Genomic DNA, 19,212 nt, shown 5'->3' with positions numbered 1-19,212 from the left:
TGTTGCTTCACCTTCAGTCATAAAATCTCTTTTCCCCTGAAGGAAATGAGCTGTTTGCTCCCTCAGAACCTCAGGGAGTCAAATAAAAGTTGAAGAAGTGAAAGGATAGAGGAGGGCAGAGAGAATGGGTGTGACAGCATACTAGAAAGAAAGCATGGGGAGCCGGGAAGAAGTGGAGTGACTCAGAGGCTTTGATCCCCAAGCTGGGTAGATGAGGTGTGAGGAGGTCTGGGCAGGATGAAGGACTTGTCCCTCTGCCCCTGACACCTGCCTGGTGCCTTGAGATGGGCACTCCCAGAGCTGGGCTCTGCCAGGGCAGCTCTAGGTGGCTGTGCCTGTGTTGGGACTGAGCTGCTGCTGAGGCAGGAGTGATGCTGGAGGGGCCATCTCAGCTTTGCCAATGCCTGGAGAAATGTGTGTTTGGGAGAGGAATTTCTGTGTTGGGGCAGGTCAGACTAGTCTCCACATCTCTCTCAAATGGTGCCACTGCTCAAATGGAGATCACTGACATGATCTCTAGGAAGTTCTGGAGAAGGTAAACAGGGAATTGATTTATTGATAGCACAGTACAAAAGTCTGTGACAAGGGAAAGAAGTTGGGCAGCTGTGACTATGGGTGTTGGGAGCAGTGGTAGGAGGGAGCAGGGCAGTGTCAGTGCCTGAGGACAGGGCACTCTGATTGTCCCCAGGCACTTCTATCCTCACTGGCCAAACACAGCTGGGTGATTGCTGGGCCTGGTGCTGCAGGGTGGACACACAAACAAAGGCTGCATCTCTTGTCTCCCAGGCTCAGTCCCTGCAGCCAAGGGATGGGTCCCCACTTCCTAGCAGCTTTGATACAGCCACATGGACTTTTGCCCACCTGGTCCCCTGTAGTCAGCAGTGTTGCCTCCTTGGCTGCTGCAGTGGGTGTGCTGACCCTGCTGGAGAGCCACAGAGTGACCATGAGCCAGGATGGAAGGCAGGGCCCTCACCAGCCTGCTGAAAGCTGTGTTGGGGATCTCAGGATCCACCTCCTCCCCACCCTAGACCATACACAGCAGGGATTCTGCATGGGGGATGGATACTGACTGTCAGAGGATCCCTCTCACCCTGAACCATTTTCCCCTCTGGAAGAGCATTCACATTTGGGAGGACCCTGTTTTCACTGGGTGACCTTCACTACAGGGGTGGGGTGCAGGAGAAGCCCCACACTGGCTGCCAGAGCTGTTTCACTTTCACTCTGACAAAGCTACAGGGAAAAAAAACTCCCTACATTTAAACCTATTAACTCTTCCTGCACCAAGCTTGGGAGTGGGGAGGCAGCAAAGAAATGAGGCACAACCACTGGGCTCGAGGAACCCTTCCCAGACTGCAGTGTTTGAAAGCAGTCACCTCTCTGCATATTTGCTTGTTAGACTACTTTATCTTTGTGAAATACTTGGAGGCCAGAGTGGGTTTCTTTTTCTTTTTCTTTTTCTTTTTCTTTTTCTTTTTCTTTTTCTTTTTCTTTTTCTTTTTCTTTTTCTTTTTCTTTTTCTTTTTCTTTTTCTTTTTCTTTTTCTTTTTCTTTTCCTTTTCCTTTTCCTTTTCCTTTTCCTTTTTTTTTTCCCTGCAAAACCTTCTTCAGCTGGAGAGAAGATGGGAGTGTAGTGCCACCAGCAGCTGCCAATTCAGCCCTAGCTTTGCAGGAAGAAACATCACTGGGGTTAAAATAAGCTGTGAGAAAGGAAATGGATGAGCTCTGAGGGTGTTTAACTGCTGCCTTTTCTCTGTCTTTCAAACACATGGGGAGAAGTTGGCTGCTTCTCTGCTGGTCTGTTTCCTCTCCTCACAGTAACAGAGCTCACCCTCGCTGTGGCCAGCTGAAATCATGGATACACACCTGCAGGAAACCATGATAAGCACCAGACACAGCTCAGAGGTCTGGATACAGCCTTACCCTCTGCATCCCAGTCCCATCCTCACCCACCAGTTCAGTCCTGCTGGGAAAAGCCTCACAAGGAATATGAACTCTTCCTGCAGAAGCTGTGCTTAGGAGCCATGAGCTGTCAGACCGTGGGCAGCTGCTCTGCCTGGTGCTCCCTCTGCCTCTCCAGGGTAAGATCACACACCCACCTACGAAGGACCCTGTGAGTCCCTGCCAGTCTGATATGCACTCACCTGAGCTCCCCTGGCCCTACAGGTTATTGTCCAGCATTATCCATGCTCTCAGAGGGGCACCCACACATTCCAACAAAGCACAGCTTTACCATGAAGGCATCAAGTTCAAGGGAGCCATTCAGTGGTGCTGCAGCTGCTGGGAGAGTGCTGGGGATCTGTTTTCCTACTCAGGGAGATGAAAACCTGTAAAATCACTATGTGATGACAGATAAGAGGTATCAATGAGCAGAGGCCTAGACATCAAGGGGAAAGAATACACTCCTTGTGATGAGAGAAGCAGCAGCAGACAAAAGCAGCAGCCAGAGGACCATCTAGTTCAGCCAAGGGAAGCAGGTGAGCCAGGGTGGCACCGAGGGAATCTCAAGCATTGCTGTGGAATCAGAGAAGTGATGCTAGGAGGAGACCTCCAGGGGTCTCTGATCCAACCTCTGACTCACTCAGGTCACCATAATTTTGTCCAACCAAATCTGGAAACCCTCCAAGCATGGAAATAATGCCACCTCTCTGAGGACCTGTTCCAGTGCTGCTTTTTTGCCCTTCTGGTAAAAAAGTTGTTCCTGAGGTTCAGCGTCAACCTGCAAAGTTTCATTTTGTTGCCACTGTCCCTTGATACATCACCTGCTACTACAGAGAAGACCTTTGCTCCATTATCTTTGTAACCACCTTCCAGATATTGGCAGGAAACAATATAGGGTGTAAGCTAGGTACCAGGCAAGTACCAGCAACATGGTAGCTTAACAGTCATCCCGAGTGTTAAAAATTCTGTTGTTCAGGGCTGGTAGAAAGGAAATTAATACCACAGGTATGATGTCACAGGTTGTTTAGATGGAACTCAGAAAGACAAAAGAGGCTTTTCTCTGGTGCAGCTCAGTGTCAGCCATGAACTGCTCCAGTTCATACCTGGATATGTAAGGAGAGATCAAATATTAAAAGAGATAAATCCCAGTAAGGGCTCTGCTGACATGGGGAAAATAACTTCAGAGTTATGGACCAGTGAATCATCTCTCATCATCATTATGGGCCTCAGGCCTGTGATTCTCAGCATGACATGACAAATTCCTTCACCAAACCATCACTGAACTCACAAAAGATTTGTTAGCTGTAAATAGCAATTAAGTCATAGAGCAGGTGGCCATCAAAAATAAATTTGGAGTGTGTGATCATAATTTCCTTACATATAAATTCAGTGGGAAGATAAATAAGAATAAGGCTGCACTGCTTATGCATGTTTTGTTTCAAAAGAAATTAAACCCCAAGGAATTTGAGACTCTTTAGTGTGGAATGCAGTGGTAAGGAAACTGTATGTGAAAGATGCTCAGAATTTCTGACAGAGATGTGCAGTGTCTCTGAAACATGCAAAGCAAAGAAGAAAAAGCCCCTCTGTAGCTACCTGGATGAACAGCCACAAGGTGAAGGGTAAGGAGAAAAATTTTCTTCATATGTTTGTAGACATACTGTAGCATCAATCTGGAAAATGGATTTTTAAAAGAAGATATAGTTTTTCATTTAAGTAAATAACTGAACCAGGAAGGAGAAAGTGGCTGTGCAAAGAAGATGAGGTCAAACCTAAAAAAATTTGTTAAAATTAAATAAATATAAAACATATATAAATAAAAGTCTTCAACCAAGAAAATGATAGTGAAGAGCAGAGCAGAGGAAGGAGCATAATGAATATGAGACTACAGGAACTGCCAAGCCTCATTTGAAAGCAAAACATACATTTATGTGATGAAGTCAAGAAAACAAACTAAGACCTGAATTTGAATGGATTTTTTTATACCATAATAATTTTTATTCCTAAGAATGCAACAAGGAGTTACAGTTTCCCAAAATAACAGGCACTGTTCAGATAAACTTCACCTTATCTGTGCTCTCTCAGTTTTGGGAGTTGGAGGTCCATCAGAAAATTCCCTCCCTCAACCCAGACTTAGGATACATGTCAGCAGGTCACTTGCCCTTTCACCCCTTAAAAATTATCTTCTGCCCCATGTCACTGTATTGCACCAGTTGGGAACTTCCAGAGTCTTTCTCAAGGAAATGCTTCTGTCCAGAAAACCTCTGGTTTGGGCAGCACATCCCAACTCCTTTCATTCCTGTGCCCTTTCACCTGTCTCCTCTTGCCTCTCCTCACACCACCTCCAAAGAGGCAGCTCTCTCTATCCAAACCCAGTACCTTTTCTGGTGCCTGTCTTCTCTTGTCATGAGGTTTTTGCCCTGCTCTGACCTTTCTGATATCCACGATGCCTTCATTTCACTTCCAATTTTCCAGTGAGAGGAAACACTGCAAGACACATCAGCCTGGAGCGTGTGGAGTATTGTTCTTGCACTTCACAGGACTTGTGGACAGCACAAACAAGATCAAAGTCATGAAGATCCAGAGTGTGGGGGCTGGACTGAGAGCAACCTCAATGCTCTGCTGGAATTGGATCCCCTTTTCCAGTTTAGACCCTGCCAAAACAATAGACTATTTTGAAAGACACCACATGCTCAGTTTCTTCTAATCAAATTACTCAAGCTGAGATTTAACCAAAGTTTTCTTTGCCAAATTACAAACTCAGACCAGGAGCTAAGGACTTGCTTAACCCAAACTAAAGTCTCTCACCTTTTAAATAAACCAGCATTGTGCTCACCAAGACACACAGTGCAGGAAAATTCAGTTCCTTTCAGCTCCAAAATCTTCTGCTGACTCTGCTAATGGCAGGACCACCAACACTGAGCTGGCTTGGCATGACCCTGAGATGAATAAAACTGCATCTGACACCAGCCCACAGCTCTCCAACCCTGGTTAGGCTGGGATGAAGTGAGAAGCAGCTCCCTGCTGACATTGGCCAGCTGGGTGTGCAGAAATGCAAGCGTGATCTCCCCTTCCCTGTACAGCTTTGCCTCTCCCAGATCAGGTTGACCAGACTAACCTGAAGATTTTGCCTGTGGATTTTCAGCTTTGACTGGATATGCTGAAGGTTACTTAATCAAATTTACAGTTTTTCAGAAATATACCCATATATTCACAGGAGCAAATATGTCTCTCTATGAATGAGCACTCTGTGTCTCTCCAGAATGCCCTGTAGGGAAGAAGGGAAATGAGCCAGAAGGGAAATGATCCAGTTTCCTGGATGTTCTATGCACACCCTGGCTGATCCCATGAGGTAGAGGTTGCAATATTCCTAACTCTGACCTCAACCATTGCAATTCCAAAGGCTGCATCCCCCTGAAGTCTGACTCATGCACCCTCTGTGGAGGGAATGAGCAGGATTCATTTTAATAAGGCTGGAACTGAAGTTGTGCCATCTCCAGGAGCAGGGAGTGACAAGAACAAAATGCCCTGAACTGACAGAAGGCAACCAGGAGCAGAATGGCAGCGGTGGGGGTGACACTGCCACTAAAGGTAAAATGAGCCAAATTCACACCTAACATAGGCCAAAATTTCAGGGCAGCCACAGCACTTTACAGCTGATCATGTGAGAGGTTGTTCACAGGCTGAAATTTTTCATGGTCTCCTGCCAGCCTTGAACACTGGCTTACTCTGAGACCTTATTATTTAAACAACCTTTCTTCCACCTCCCCAAATTATCCATAAAAGTAAGTGGCTCCATTTTCAAGCTCCCAGCATTGATTCTGGCACCCAAGTTTTGGACATGCATTTGCAGATATTGTGGTCTGCAGCTGCAGTTGGGTGCTAGCATCTTTCAAAATCAGATACATGGTAAGGGAAGAATGAGGCCCTGATGTTGAGACCCAGGAATTCTAAGTCTCAGGAATTCCTAGAGACATAGGAAGTCTAGGAATCCTGGCTGTATGTTTTAATATCTGTCAACTTTGCTAGGTAAAACAAGGAGATAATATTGGGCAGCTCATGTTATGGAATGTTTTGAGGGCAGGTGAGTTTTTATAAGCAGCTTTAATGGATGGACAGTTTGTTTTTGTGCAGTGGCTTAAGCCTCAGGATGAAGGATCAGAGTGGTTCTAACTGCTCCTGGCCCAGCTTAGATTCCCTATATTCATTTCCTTCCATTTCCTCTTCATAAACCTGGGATGCTACTTGTATTTTCTGCAGGATACCTGTGCAGAGAAGTTTATTTTCATATCTAAAGCATTATGAGACTTCCCAAAAAGGATCTCTAGGGGCAGAAAATAGAGTAGCATTAAAAAAAGAAGAAAAAAAGAAAAAGAGAAAGAAAAAGGAAGAAAAAGAAAAAAGAAAAAAGGAAAAGAAAAAGATAAAAAATAAAAAATAAAAAATAACTGTTGCTCTTCCTGCTCCTGGGACCATTCCACTGTCCTCACAGCTCAGACTGTGTGCTCCTGAGGGTGTGTGTCTGGAGATGGAAAACATTCTCACATGGTTAAAAATCTCACAGGGACCACTTAAGCTGCAAGTGTAGGCAAGGCTGAGCTGTACTCAGGGTGGTTTGGGCCACCATGCAATTCATGCCTTTGGTTACCAAGCACTCAGCTCAGGTGCATCAGAAACCTCGCTGGGTAAGAGAGGGCTCCTTCTTGCATGGCCACCTCATCCCACATCTGCACCAGGTCAAGGATGGCAAAGGCAGCACATTTCCATCCATCTGCCTGAGCCAGCTTGCACCTGGCCAGCCCAGGGGAGAGAAGCAGTGGTCCAGGCCAGCAAATATCCCAGCTCCCAGCAAGGTTCTCCTGTCTGAGACAGAGGGATGAAAGCCAGACCTCAGTCCTGAGCTCACACTTCTGGCTACGAACTTAAAAAAGAAAGGGGGTGAGTCAGCACCCTGTGGCTGTGCCGTGGCTGGAGACTGTCCTAAGATGACAAATAAATTTATGGCTGTTCCAGAGGAATCTCACCCACCATCACATCCATGGCATTTCTGACTAGCACCACTGGAATGGTTTCAAGCAGTGTACTGAGACAGACACTGCTGGTAACATGCCTGTTTTCTCTCATCTGTTGCCTCAACAAGCCCATTCTGGTTTAAGTTAGCATATTTATTAGAAGATAACCCAAATTCTAATCACTTTTCTGCTCTGTAAAAAAAGATTCTATGCTCCAGACCATTCAACTGAAGCAAACATTATCCATACTGTTACTGAATGGGTTATTGAATTACTTTTCTTTTATGGGAAAGAATATTATTTCCTTGACATCTTGTTTTCAGTTGCTTACAATTAGAATTTGCAATTTACAACTGCAAAACTGAGTTGGTAAGGTGTTCTGAAAATGACTTCAAATATTCTTTAATGGCTTTAATGAATTTTTAGATAAAACACAGAAAGTTGTTACCTTAAAATATAAAAAGTCAATTGAGTCTCCAAAATTATTTGCCACTTGGTTACTTCTAACAAAGAACAAGTTTGCTTGCTTTGGTTTGGTTTCAATGCTCCTATGAGCTCAGCTTTAGGCTTGCACTCAGCTAGGTGTGCTTGCCTTAGTCAGGGTCCTAAATGATGGTCTATGGCTGTGCAGTGAATTCCCAAGTTCTCACTGGAGTTCTAATTAATTCATGTAATTTTGGGGTGTCTTTTACCATGTCTCAGAGCAGGTAAGCAGGCCCTAGGTCTGCCAGGCAGGAAGGCATCTACTTGTGCTCCAAGAACTTGGCTTTCCAGACAAAACTAAGGTGTTTCAGATCTATTTGAGCTAAGTACTTTAACCGCTCTTGCTTATCTCAGGCACATGGTAAAGGAGCAGCAGCCTACCTTCAAGGATGTAAAAATGCTGTATTCAAACAAGATCCTCATTGCTTTCTTCAGGATGCTGTATTAAACCAGGAACAGAAAATAGAAAGCATGTGAAGTTAGTAAGCAGTGGTCGAAGCTTTAACAAAATTAATGTAGGGAAAAAAAATGCAGAGGTTTCAAATGCAGCTGGGGAGAAACCAATTTTGTACGTCCAAAGGAGAGCTGGAAGCAACAGTCTCTACACCTGAATCCCCAAATCTTCATCTCAGAGCCCTGAAGGGAGCATGGCAGAGGGGAAGCAACTTGTTCAGACTCTGTGCTTGAAAGTAGAGACCAAAGTCTTTCGAGTCTGCTCCCGAGACTCGCTCATGCCCGTCAGCAGCACGGGGTCTGTCCTGTGCTCCGCCTGGTAGAAGGGACAATTCCTCAGGTGCTCCGACATGCTTGGGACATCGCTGCGCTGCCAGTTGTGAACTCTGGAGAACAGGCTGCTGAACTGCCAGACCTAATGCAAGAGAGGGGACAGGAATTGGGGAGAGAAATGAGGATTTTAAATGCCTGTCTATGCTTACAATGGGTGTGCATTGCTCACTCTGGACACTGCAATGAACGTCTGATGGTGCAGGGCTGGCATAGCAAGTGAAAATGGGGTCTGTATTGTTATGTACCTCGTACTTGCTGGTTTTGCTGCTTTAGTTATCACCTGCCATTTTTAATGGGGATGGTAGTACTTAAATATCAGGAATTTTTAGTTCTCAGTGCCTAGAAATGGTGAACATGCAAAGGGGTTACCCAAGATGAGCTTGGGTGGGGACTTCCAGAAAATGTCTAGTTACACCTTCATCCTTTTGTTAGATGTACTGCACCCTACAGCCCTGGGCCCTGACAACAAACCCCTGTGCAAATTCACAACCTCATGAACCTTCTCCACATCTGCATGTTTAGATGCAGCTTTTCTTTTCATTCCCATATTTTATCTGAAGCGAACTCATGACTCTTTTTCCCAGTGTCACAGTCACTTGCCTTTTTGCGAGCTCTCCAAGAAGCACCACCGTGGGAATATCTTTTTTTCTCCCAGACCAGCAGGACCATTCCCCTCTCTTGAAGAAGAGTGGCACAGATGTCCCTCATGAGCACTGACACTTGTGATAGCTGAGACAAACTGAAGCTGTCCAGGAATCCTGCAATGTACTTGAGCACTTCCACTGGGAGGCTGCTCAGCAAGTCCTTGCTTCTCCCTCGACTATCCACTATGAAGTTGCACTTGCCTGGTTCAGCAAGAAGGGTGTCCACCTCTGGCTTAATAGCAAATGTCTTGAGAGGCTTGCTGTAAATAACCTTGGCCTTAAGTCCCTCGGGGCGGAAGTGATTTTGGACAAAAGGACATCCCAAGTAGGCCAGTGGGCAGCGGTGCTGGAACCATCCGTCCAGGCACGACTGGATATCAGCATGCACATTCTTGAAGTGGAATGGGAACTCATCCCTCCTAAAGAAATGACTGCAAGTGAACGTGAAAGCTGAACTGCTTTTGTTGTGTCTTCTGGTTACACATTCAGTGTAGAGCTCCATGTGCAGCTCTGGTGGGCTGTTTTCATCCAGAATATCTGCTAAAACTGCGCTGGAGGAGAAGGGCTCCAAAGGAAAGCTGTATGTCTGAGTCGCAAAATCCACAAAGAGTCCATCGATCCCTCTTGCTTCAGAGATCTCATGGCCTTTCAGCTCTTTCTCCAGAGCACACAGCAGTGTGGCTTCGACTATATTTGTCTTAGGTAGATCTTCTATGTTTATTCCCAGTTCTGAGGTATCCACTGACTTGTCTGAAGTTGGCATCTTGTGGCCCAGTGCATCTCCTAGTCGTGCTCTTTTGCCACAGTAACTCACTGGCACTTTGAAGGTGTAAACCGTCTTCACCTCCTGGGCTTCCAAGTTCCCATAGACAAAATCTTTTTCTCTGGGAGTGCAAGCAGCCATCTGGCCAAAGCGGATGAGCATTCCCCCGTGATGGACCAGATACATGTTGTAATCCGCCACACCGACTTCCTTCTTCAGCCTCTCCAGGACCCCTTCTTGCCAGGGAGCCAGTCCATTCAGTTCTCTACTCGGTGTTACTTGTTCAGACTTTTGGCCCTTTCCTGCTTCTGCACCATCAGGTCCTTCCTTTGCCTTCTCTGTGGAGTTGGCAGCATGAGAAGCTGCTGCTGTCTTTTTGGACGCCTCCTCCGTCTTTTGTCCTGTGCTCGTTGCTGAGCCTGTTACCTGGCAAGCCAGAAGCTCTTTGCTGAAAATGTTCTCCCATGTTTTGTAACTCCCCAGATCCATTCCCTCTTTGTCCTTTGCCAAATCTTCCCGCTCACGTTGGCTAAGCTCACACTGGTCATTGCCCTCTTGGGAACCACAGGCAGCTCCTCCCACAGCACCTGCTTCCCCACCCATGATCTGATCCATTAGTTCTTCCAGTTCATCCTTCTTCCTCCACTCTGGAAATAATTCAGCTACTTTCAAAGCCCTGAAAAGTATCTTCTGGTCTCTGAGTGCCAAAGCTGTGTCCAGACACTCTTCAGTCAAGGTCTCTTTCATGATATTCTTGTGCAGTGTTGTGTCTGAATCCACGTTTGGCCAGCGGTTCCACTCCATCGAGCAGCAGACAACGCTGGCTGGGCAGACCTGGAGGTGCTTCCCCAGCTTGAAGCGGGCCATGGAGAAAGGGCAGCCATAGGCTGAGTTGAGGCAGGACACCTGCTCCAAGGGGCAGAGCAATTTGTGCTCCTCCTCCTTGCACATGTGGAAGGTGGCCCCGCAGTGGAGGTGGCAGCTGATCACCATGCAGGACACGGAGATCTCAATGGGTGCGCGGCAGTGCCGGCTGAAACATCGCTCACAGTGCCTGTGTTGCCCAGGGGGAGCTTTCTGGGCCCGGTGCTGTGAGTGGCAAAGACAAAGAGACAAGAGTGATTGTCTGAAGGAATGAGAAGAGCCACAGACGCTCCATGCCCATAGCTGGTTTTCACACATGAGGTGTGAACATGCACTTCTGGTGGGGATGAGGCTGTGAGAAAGTGACTGCCAGCTCCGTGCAGTCACGTATCACCCCTGAGCCTCACGGTACAGCCTGGCCTGGTAGAGCACAGACACACACAAGGTCTTTACTCCTTAGCCCAGGCAGCCAGGGTATGAGCTGTTTTCTGTCCCAGCATTTCACTAGGCTGCTGAAATCAAGACTGCTAGGGACACAGTGAAGGAGCATCCCACTTCCTCAACAATGAATAGGAAAAATGACATTCCTTTTCCTCTCTAGATTTGGCCTAGGCCTCTTCTCATCTCCCCACAAAGACATGAATGTTGCACAGTGAACCTCCCTTTGCTCTACACCACCAAGGTCAAGAGTGAGGATTATCTTCAGGATTATTCCAGTGTGGAAAACAGCCTGGATAACACCTAGTTTCCTTGGGCTTTCTACTCTGCTTTCCTGATTTACCCTCAAACTCCAATTGTTGGCTTACAGAACTAGAGGCTGCTCAGCCACTACTTCCCCGGATACCTTCAACTGCTGTCAGTAACTTGGCCCATAGAAGATCTGCTGCAAGTAGAAACCTCCCAGCTTTTCACTTCCTGCTCCTTACTATAGGAGCTGCATTCCAGCCTGGTTCTGGAATCACTGTGAATCTTTGTGGAAAGAAAGAAGCTAACAATAAGGGGGAACTCGAGTTTTGTTTTCAAACAGGACCCAGGGTGCTTTTCTTTTTTATGTGAAAATAGGAAAAAAAATTGACAAATCTTCCTCCTCCCCTGCCATTTCATGCAGTAAGAACTACCATAGGCCCAGCAGACCCTCACTAGGCTCTGAGAAAAGACAGGAATTGGTAGTAAAATAATTTAGACTTTGTATTATTTTTTTTAGGTTAAAGAAAACAAGTTCAAGAAAAGTAGTGTTTATCTAGATATGTTTTCTTTTGCAAACCCAGGGTTAAGTGACCTAGCTCTGGGGAGAGGTGAGCTGCAGAGGAAGTGGGCTCAGGCTTGGGGGAAGAGATTCTACATGAAGAACTTCCTCTCTTTCTTGAAGGTGTTCTCTTAACTTCATATCTTTCACACCTTTACACCCTGGCACGGAAGTCATGAACAATACTGGAGAATGAAAGATGTCTGGGAAAGGCAATGTTTGTGGGTCTCTGCACTAAATGCCAACACTCATATTTGAAAATTTGATGTGCATTAATTGCTCAACACAACTTTGTTCCATCTTTTGCAATTTCCAGTGCTGATCAATACCTGCTTGCCCTCCTAATGAATCAACCCCATTCCCTCTTGGGCCTGCAGAGTAAAGGAACACACACCCTTGATGGTCCCTTTACTCAGAGACAAACTCGAACTCTCAAGTATAAGGTACCATCACCTTTGTAAGCAAAGAGCTCAAGACAGCAAGGCAGAAAATAAAACATTGTGACTTCCCATTATAACATCCCTGCCTTGCCTTAGGAAATGCTGGCTTCTGCACAGAGGTGATGCCAGGGTGCTAGCCAGGGTGACCTCAACCACACCAAGCCCTTAAATACATGTGGTTTGGGGTGGCACCTGTCCTGCTTTAGGCTGCTTAGTTACATCTAATTTATGTGATTCAGAGAAGCAGGAGATACAGACGGATTTATTTCACACCGGCGGCATCCTTGCTGCTCTCATTCTTGTAGCATTTTGCTGCAAATATAATCTCTAAAAATAGTCCCAGCCATGACTTGCATAAGGTCAGAGGAAAGGCTGGGTACATTACACTGCAATAAAAACATGACTGTATGAACAATACTTTCCACTGCAAAAGTAACTCTTGGGGAGAAATAGTTGATTAAAAAAAACCCCTACATTAGAGGCATAGGCCTTCTTGTTCTCCAAAACACAGAAAGGACTGATGGCAGAGAAGCTTGCTTTCACATTGCTGTATGCTGAAACAAACCCTGTCCAATTCATGTGAAGAGAAAGAAAATACATGCTTTATTTATGAAAAGTGAACCTATCACAGCATTCAGATGCAGAATCAGTCTTCCTCGTTATTCAGGCATTTTTTAGTTTAGTTTACCTCATCTCTAACTTGTATATGCTGTTCTTTTCAGACAAAAGATATCTATTCCTCTCTTCTCATTGTCAAATCTGTGAACATAGGGGACAGGAAGAAGGGACAGAGTGTTTCTTTCTGATATTTATCAGGGTTTGAATGCTTCTTCTATTCTGACATGCCAGTAATTAGGAGCTCTGTATTTTAATTGATAATTTAGTTGGCTGTGGTTTAGTTGATGGTATTATTGCAAGTACACCAACTGCAAACTCAAAACACTCAGCAGAAAGTTTACAATTTTTGCCTCAGTAGGTTTGATACGTAACATCCAGAGGCAGGTGACACACAGACAAGTCAGGTGACAAAACATTTCTCTAAACTCGTACATTTGATTCCTTGCAACTTGCAAAATTTCTCCAGGTCTGGGTTAGGAAACAAAAAATCCAAACAAACCAGAAATGATTACTTCAATCATGTTCAAGCTACTGTGTAAGGAAAGAATGCACATTACAGTCCATAGTCTGTCCGCTTTGGTAAATATTTTTAGACCATAATGACAGCAGATCAAGTAAGGTTTAAAAATATACAGCTGCTATTTTAACTGCAACTATGTCTGTGTCTGGAGTGGGGCTGTTCAGTGATAATAACTTACAGTTTATAAACCAATTGAAATTTATTTTCAGGAGACATTTAATTAATTTGCAGTCAACGAGCCAAAATAACACAAGTTTTTTCTCATTTGGCATGTGATTGACCATTTGACATACTAAGGTCATACATTTTACCTGAGCTCTTTGCACAGAATCAAGGGATACCTCCCAGTTTGAAGAAGCATCACAAAGGGCCACCAGAAACCCAGAAAATGACCCTAAAGAGTGCCTCTGAGATGAGATTGCAAAATTTCTAAATTTTACAACATGATAACAAGCTCCTAAAAAAATCTCACAAAAGTTCACATCCAAATGCTGGAGCCAAGAATGCTGAAGTTATATATAATGTTTCAACAGAAGGAATGTGAATCCTTTTGGTGAAGTGTATGGGGCAGATGGGCAATGTTCTCTATTCCTTTTAACTCTTGTTACCCAGTATATAGCATTTATCTCATCTTTATTATACTAAAATCTTGAGGGGAATTGTCTTACCATATAAGAATTATCATGTCAGTATATTTACTATCTTAGATCTGATCATATTCACAATTTATCTTTGCAATACTAGAGAAGCACTTGAGGTTGAAAAATACTATTGCTTCTATTTGGCAGATGTAGAAATAAAGTTTAGAAAGATAAAAATATATAGAATTAAATATGGTATTTCACACAAATATGTAAATGCCAAGCAAAGGTGCCAAGCATAGAGATGCTCAGGTTTTTATGTTTCACTTGCAGTTGCATGCCTCTTGCACAAAAACTTTGGCAGAGCCAGCTATAGAATCACATTTTCTAGGACACCAAGTAAGTCTTCTTTAACTAGTGATTTTCTTTTCCTTTCATGCACTGCTCTTCCTCAATCACTACTTGCTTATCAACCTTGTCAAGAAATCAGGCTTGGGTCCCTTTTTGCTAAATAGATATTTTTATTTCTTAGAGTTGAGAACAAAATCACTATGCCATTGAAAACCATAGTGCATTGCATTTGTACATGAATCCCAGGAGCCCAAGTTTTCTTAAGTCCTCTCCTTAGACACAAAATAAAAAGCAAATCCAAGAATGCCACCTGGAATCGTGGGGACCTCTAAATAAATCGAACTCCACACCTCAACACCCACAGCAGGGTCAGCTACAGCTTGGGTGACCCCCTTGGCACTCAGCACAGTGGGTCACTGTTCTTGATGGCAGTCCTGTTCTGCAGTTGCCATTTCAGACTGACCTTGTACAATACTCACTGCCAACCAAGCTTTAAGTGAGGCAGGCTGTGAGTATGGTACAGCTCAGGGCAGGTGGAAAGGGAGAATTAAAGGTGCAGATGAAATCTTCATCAATAACACTAATAGTGAGCATAAACAAGACCTGCTTTTGAGGTGACCTTGAATAAGTTCACTTGGATTTTACAGGAGCACTTTGATTCCAGAGCAATTCTGATGAACTTCAAATCCTTAGCATAAGACATGAGGAGGAGTAAGATTTTCTGTGAAACAACTGACTTGATGGATAAGCCCAACAATGGAAGGATGAAGCTGTGACAATTAGGGAGCTGCTGCCTGTATTTCCTACCTGGGGATGATGTGGATGAGGCTGTGGTGTTTCATGGCAATAAACACTGTTTCAGAGTTGCTGAACAGGTTGGAATTGCTTTATACTGAAAAAATAAATCCACAGTATAGTGCAGCAGTTGGGTAAGGACTTAAATTCATGTCCTTTGCCTTTCTTCTGTAGCATGCCTGTTGCTCAGGTTCTCAGAACAGCACATCAGCTTCTCCTCAGCTCCCTACACCTGACATGCAGGACCATGGAGATCAAGAGAAGCTGTTGCACCATCAGGCCACCTCCTTGCCTGGAAAATCTGTGCTGCACAGAGGCAGTAAAGTGGCACCAAAATTTGCTTGTGCAATTTCTTTCTGGTGCAATGCACTAAAGCTGTTACAGGAGGAGCAGGGAGACTTCAGAGTAGTGAGGCACAGGTAACACAGGGCACTGCTGGTGGGAACCCTGCACTGCACTCCCCACTAAAACACCTGGATCAGCAATGTTTCTTGCTCCTCCCCACCTGGTGCAATGTAGCCATAGCTCATCTGAGAGAATCCCACCCAAAAATTCCAGGTGCTGAAATGGTGCCCTGGGCTGGTGGCATAGTGCAGGATAGCTCAGCACCAGCATCATGTGCTGGGCTTGCTGGGGAGTCCTGTGGGAGACAGGCAGATCAGCAGGCTGTGACATGGAGCTGCTCTGCTGCTCCCCAGACCTGTCAGGGATCCCTGTGCTGTCCTTGGTAGACACAGTCAAGCAAAATTTCACTTTGCATTGGTAACTAGGAAATGGGTTTGTTCTTGGTCTGAGTTCAACAAGTGCCTTAAAAGAATAGGTCCAGTTTGGTTGCAGTTTAAGGAAAATAAAAAGGAGGGTAATGGTCCAAACCATGGTTTTTATCTCTTTGGGCTCGGGTTCTGTTTTATGCTCTGGTAACAATCTCATTAACATACTTTTCTGAAAGGTGCCCAGTATAAAGAATCTCAGAGCTACTGGTTAAGATCTAAGTCATAAAATAAAAATAAAAGAGATTAATGAATAAAAATTGCTAAGCAGTCACAAGACTAAATGATACAGTAGTACCTTTAACTCTTGCAATTCTTACTCCATCATTCATTCAGTCTTGATTTCCATCATAAAGTTTGCAGTCTCAATCTACAACACTCATTTAATTTTAAGTATAAGCACTTTTGCCATAAGATTGCTCTTGCCTTTCCTCTGACCCTTACTGTATATTCTTGTATTCTCTGAGTTTCCTGAAAATAACAGAAACTGAATTTTTGATTTATCATCTGATCTGCTGCTGAAGCTCCCATCTTACAATCAGCATTTTAGTTTTTTAAATCCTGCATACAGTGCTGCAAACTACAGCTAATTCACTGAATATATTATGGAGGTTTTTTTTTTTTTAGAGTAGTATGTCACAGAAGTGCTCACAGTTACCAGCTGCCTCTGTTTTAGAGTGTCATTTAAGACATCTCATGATTATTCTATTTCATATTAATTACTAAGGCTGTTTTGAAGATGTCTTGATTTTCATAGCTTGCTATAGTAACCATTACATTCCATCAAGGTTTGTCCAAAAAACCCTCCAACTCTATTTACAAAGCCTTACCTTGATCATAGAGTCCCTGTGCACGTACCAAACACTTCTCTCCTGGTTGTGCTCAGCTGGGCTGAAGTGAGGTGGGTGAGGGAGAACTGCACACAAAGAAAGAGAAGAGAGCAGAAGGACACGGAACAAGCCCAGGCAGAAACATCAAGTAGTTTTGGGATGTTAAAAATAAAACCTGTGCATGTGACCATGTAGCTCAGCTTACAGAGCTGTCTCCTCCACTGTATTTGTTAACTCTGTCACTCCTGGAGTGATATTTTGCAGACAAGGGGAGAGGCAGAACCAACAGCACCTTGTGCCCCCTGCATGAGAGGAAAAGATCAAACCCCTTCCCCAGCCCTGTGTCAGCTCCCTGCTGCTTTCTGATGGAGGTTTGCCCTTGACAACCTAACTCCCCTTAGTGCCCACACCAGTTTGTGGTTTCTGCAGTTGGAATTGTCACCCAGTTCCCACTGTCACTGGACGCAGCAGCTGGCACAGACAGCAGTGGTGGTTTTCAGATCTGTCCAGGCAGGGTGGACACAAGGAGAGGGAAGTGGGGATGGCCCACACTTGAGCAGCTGGGCAAAGGTGCCTGCCCTCCTCCTGGGGACCCCCAGGAGACTCCCAAACTTCAATCTCTCCACTGCACCGTGAAAAGGTCCCACCAGCCACCAAGAGTAAGCCTGAGGGTACAGCTCCCAGAGCACCCTTCCTCAGCCAAACCTGGCAAAGCAAAGGAGAGCAGTCCAGCTTTACTGCAGGCACGGACTCATCAAAGCATTTCACAAGGACTCCCATGGTGAGCACCTCGTATTGATGGGGAGTATGGACAGGTCTCCTCCATGCCAGTGAGGTTCAGGGGTGCAGATGGGACAGGTGCTGCTCCTCCCTGGTGGGTGCTCACCCCACGTGGCTGCAGACATCCCTTGTGACCCTGCTGCTGCTTGCTGCCACCTCTCACCGCCTCAGAAACACAGAACAACCCTTTTGGCTGTGGTGGCCTTGAGATCCTAAATCATGATGAGCTTGATACTTTGCCTTATCTTTCTCTTTCCCATCTGTGAGTCCTCAGTGACTCTCATGGCTTGAAACATTGCAGGCAACTGTTTTCATTTTTAGGGCTGAACAAAATGTCAGTGGGTGACAACCAAGGCTTGCTGGTGCCAATTGCAACTTAGTAGAGCTAAATATGGTCAGCAGTCTGGCTCCGTGGCCTTTTTTAGAAAGGGCTGCATTATCGTGATACCATTTTCTGGCATCCCATTGCACTGGGGAAAACAAGAGCTAGGGGTATTTTGCCTAAACTCGAATTTAACCCAATCACAGCATGATGGCTGATCTGTTTACTCTGTCCACTTCCACTCTTCCTCCCCCAGCTCAGGGTCATTTGTCAGCTTTCACTGTCGTTGTCATCTTTTCAGGCTGTGTTTAAAAACATGCTGAAGGGTGTGCCTCACTTTTGCATGAAGAAAAATTCTGCTCAAAATTGTGTATTGGTTTAAGAGTAAATTCCGTCCAGGTGAATTAACTCAGATTACAGAAACTCTCAGGGCTTCAGAAGTTGCTGTCAGAAATGAAGCTACCTTCTGTCCTAATTTTACCTGCACCTGATGTCAGCCTGGTCTCAGGTATCTCTGCTTTCAGACAGCTGGAACTCTGGTGGTGCTTTTTGCTGTTTCCATGCCTTGCTCTGTGATCACACAGACCCAGACAGCCTGGACCTGCCTCTCTTTCTGGTAGGCTGCCTCACAGCTTCACCCCACGCAAGTTTTGCAAATCCTTGCCTGCAGGTGATGACTGTGATCCAAAAAGGAGTCATCTGTGGTGGCTGTTAAGGGTAGGTTATCACAAGACATGCAGAATGAACATAGTTCACCATGCCTGAAAATATGTACTTGGTGGGGAGAAGGGAGCAGAAGAGCAGAGAGACAGGAAACAGGAATTCATCCTTGTACCTGCATTGCATTAGCTCTGTTGCACCTGAAACCAGACTTTCATCAAAACCAGGAGAACCTGGAGATCTCTGCTGTCACCCATAACTGTGCTAATTTGATTCAAGGTATATCAGGAATGCCAGCCAATACTGTAACCAGACCTCCTGCTGCATTACAGATGTGCTTAGGTAGGGTGCAAGAAACGTGAAATCCCTGAAAGAAAAGCAGAACTGCTTTTTTTGTTTGCTTTTTGGTGTTTTTTTTTTTTTTTTTTTTTTTTTTTTTTGTTGTTGTTCGGTTTTTTTTGGTGCAAATGCTTTGGGAGAAAGCTGTTGCCTGTCTGCTTTAATCTATCTTATCTCAATTCAATGGGTAGAAATGCTGTGCTTCTATATGAAGCCCCGTGAAATACGCCAGTGTGTGTATGTACACAAATATATGTATCTACTGATATTGCAAAATTATCTGAGATCTGGTAGCCTGAGAGAGGTGAGGCTGCTGCAAACCCCATGCCCATGCCCAAGCAATAGCCAGACAGAGTTTGTATTCCCAGCAGGCACATGCACAAATTCTCATATGCACCAATTAAGCAAATACACACAGACACAGATTACACATCCATCCACACAGAGCCCTCCCACTCAGCAGGGCAGCCTCA

General features: G+C 45.0%; 1 protein-coding gene across 2 annotated transcripts; it reads right to left on the bottom strand.

Annotated features, from left to right (window-relative positions):
- Positions 1-931: 931 nt before the first annotated feature.
- On the bottom strand, positions 932-18,715 carry FBXO40 (F-box protein 40). 2 transcript variants are annotated; one of them, XR_012578951.1, is made up of 4 exons: positions 16,639-18,715; positions 8,817-10,712; positions 7,812-8,298; positions 932-4,589 (listed from the first exon to the last, which is right to left on the bottom strand). XR_012578951.1 is itself a non-coding variant. In XM_074534811.1 (3 exons), the coding sequence occupies exons 1-3, from the start codon at positions 16,645-16,647 to the stop codon at positions 8,101-8,103; spliced, it is 2,103 nt and encodes a 700-aa protein (XP_074390912.1). In that variant the 5' UTR covers positions 16,648-18,715; the 3' UTR covers positions 932-8,100. The 2 variants fall into 2 exon arrangements, 1 of the variants encoding a protein (XP_074390912.1); XM_074534811.1 differs by having other exon boundaries at positions 932-8,298.
- Positions 18,716-19,212: the final 497 nt, after the last annotated feature.

The sequence above is a fragment of the Zonotrichia albicollis genome, chromosome 2 (genome assembly GCF_047830755.1).
Source record: "Zonotrichia albicollis isolate bZonAlb1 chromosome 2, bZonAlb1.hap1, whole genome shotgun sequence".
NCBI lineage: Eukaryota > Metazoa > Chordata > Aves > Passeriformes > Passerellidae > Zonotrichia > Zonotrichia albicollis.
Note: the sequence above shows the minus strand (reverse complement) of the source record. Positions and strands in the feature narration are given on the sequence as shown.

Excerpts from the sequence above, each read along its gene's own strand:
- FBXO40 (XM_074534811.1), bottom strand. Across the intron at positions 8,299-8,816 it reads CTTGGAGAGCTCGCAAAAAG|GTCTGGCAGTTCAGCAGCCT; the intron begins GCAAGTGACTGT and ends CTCTTGCATTAG.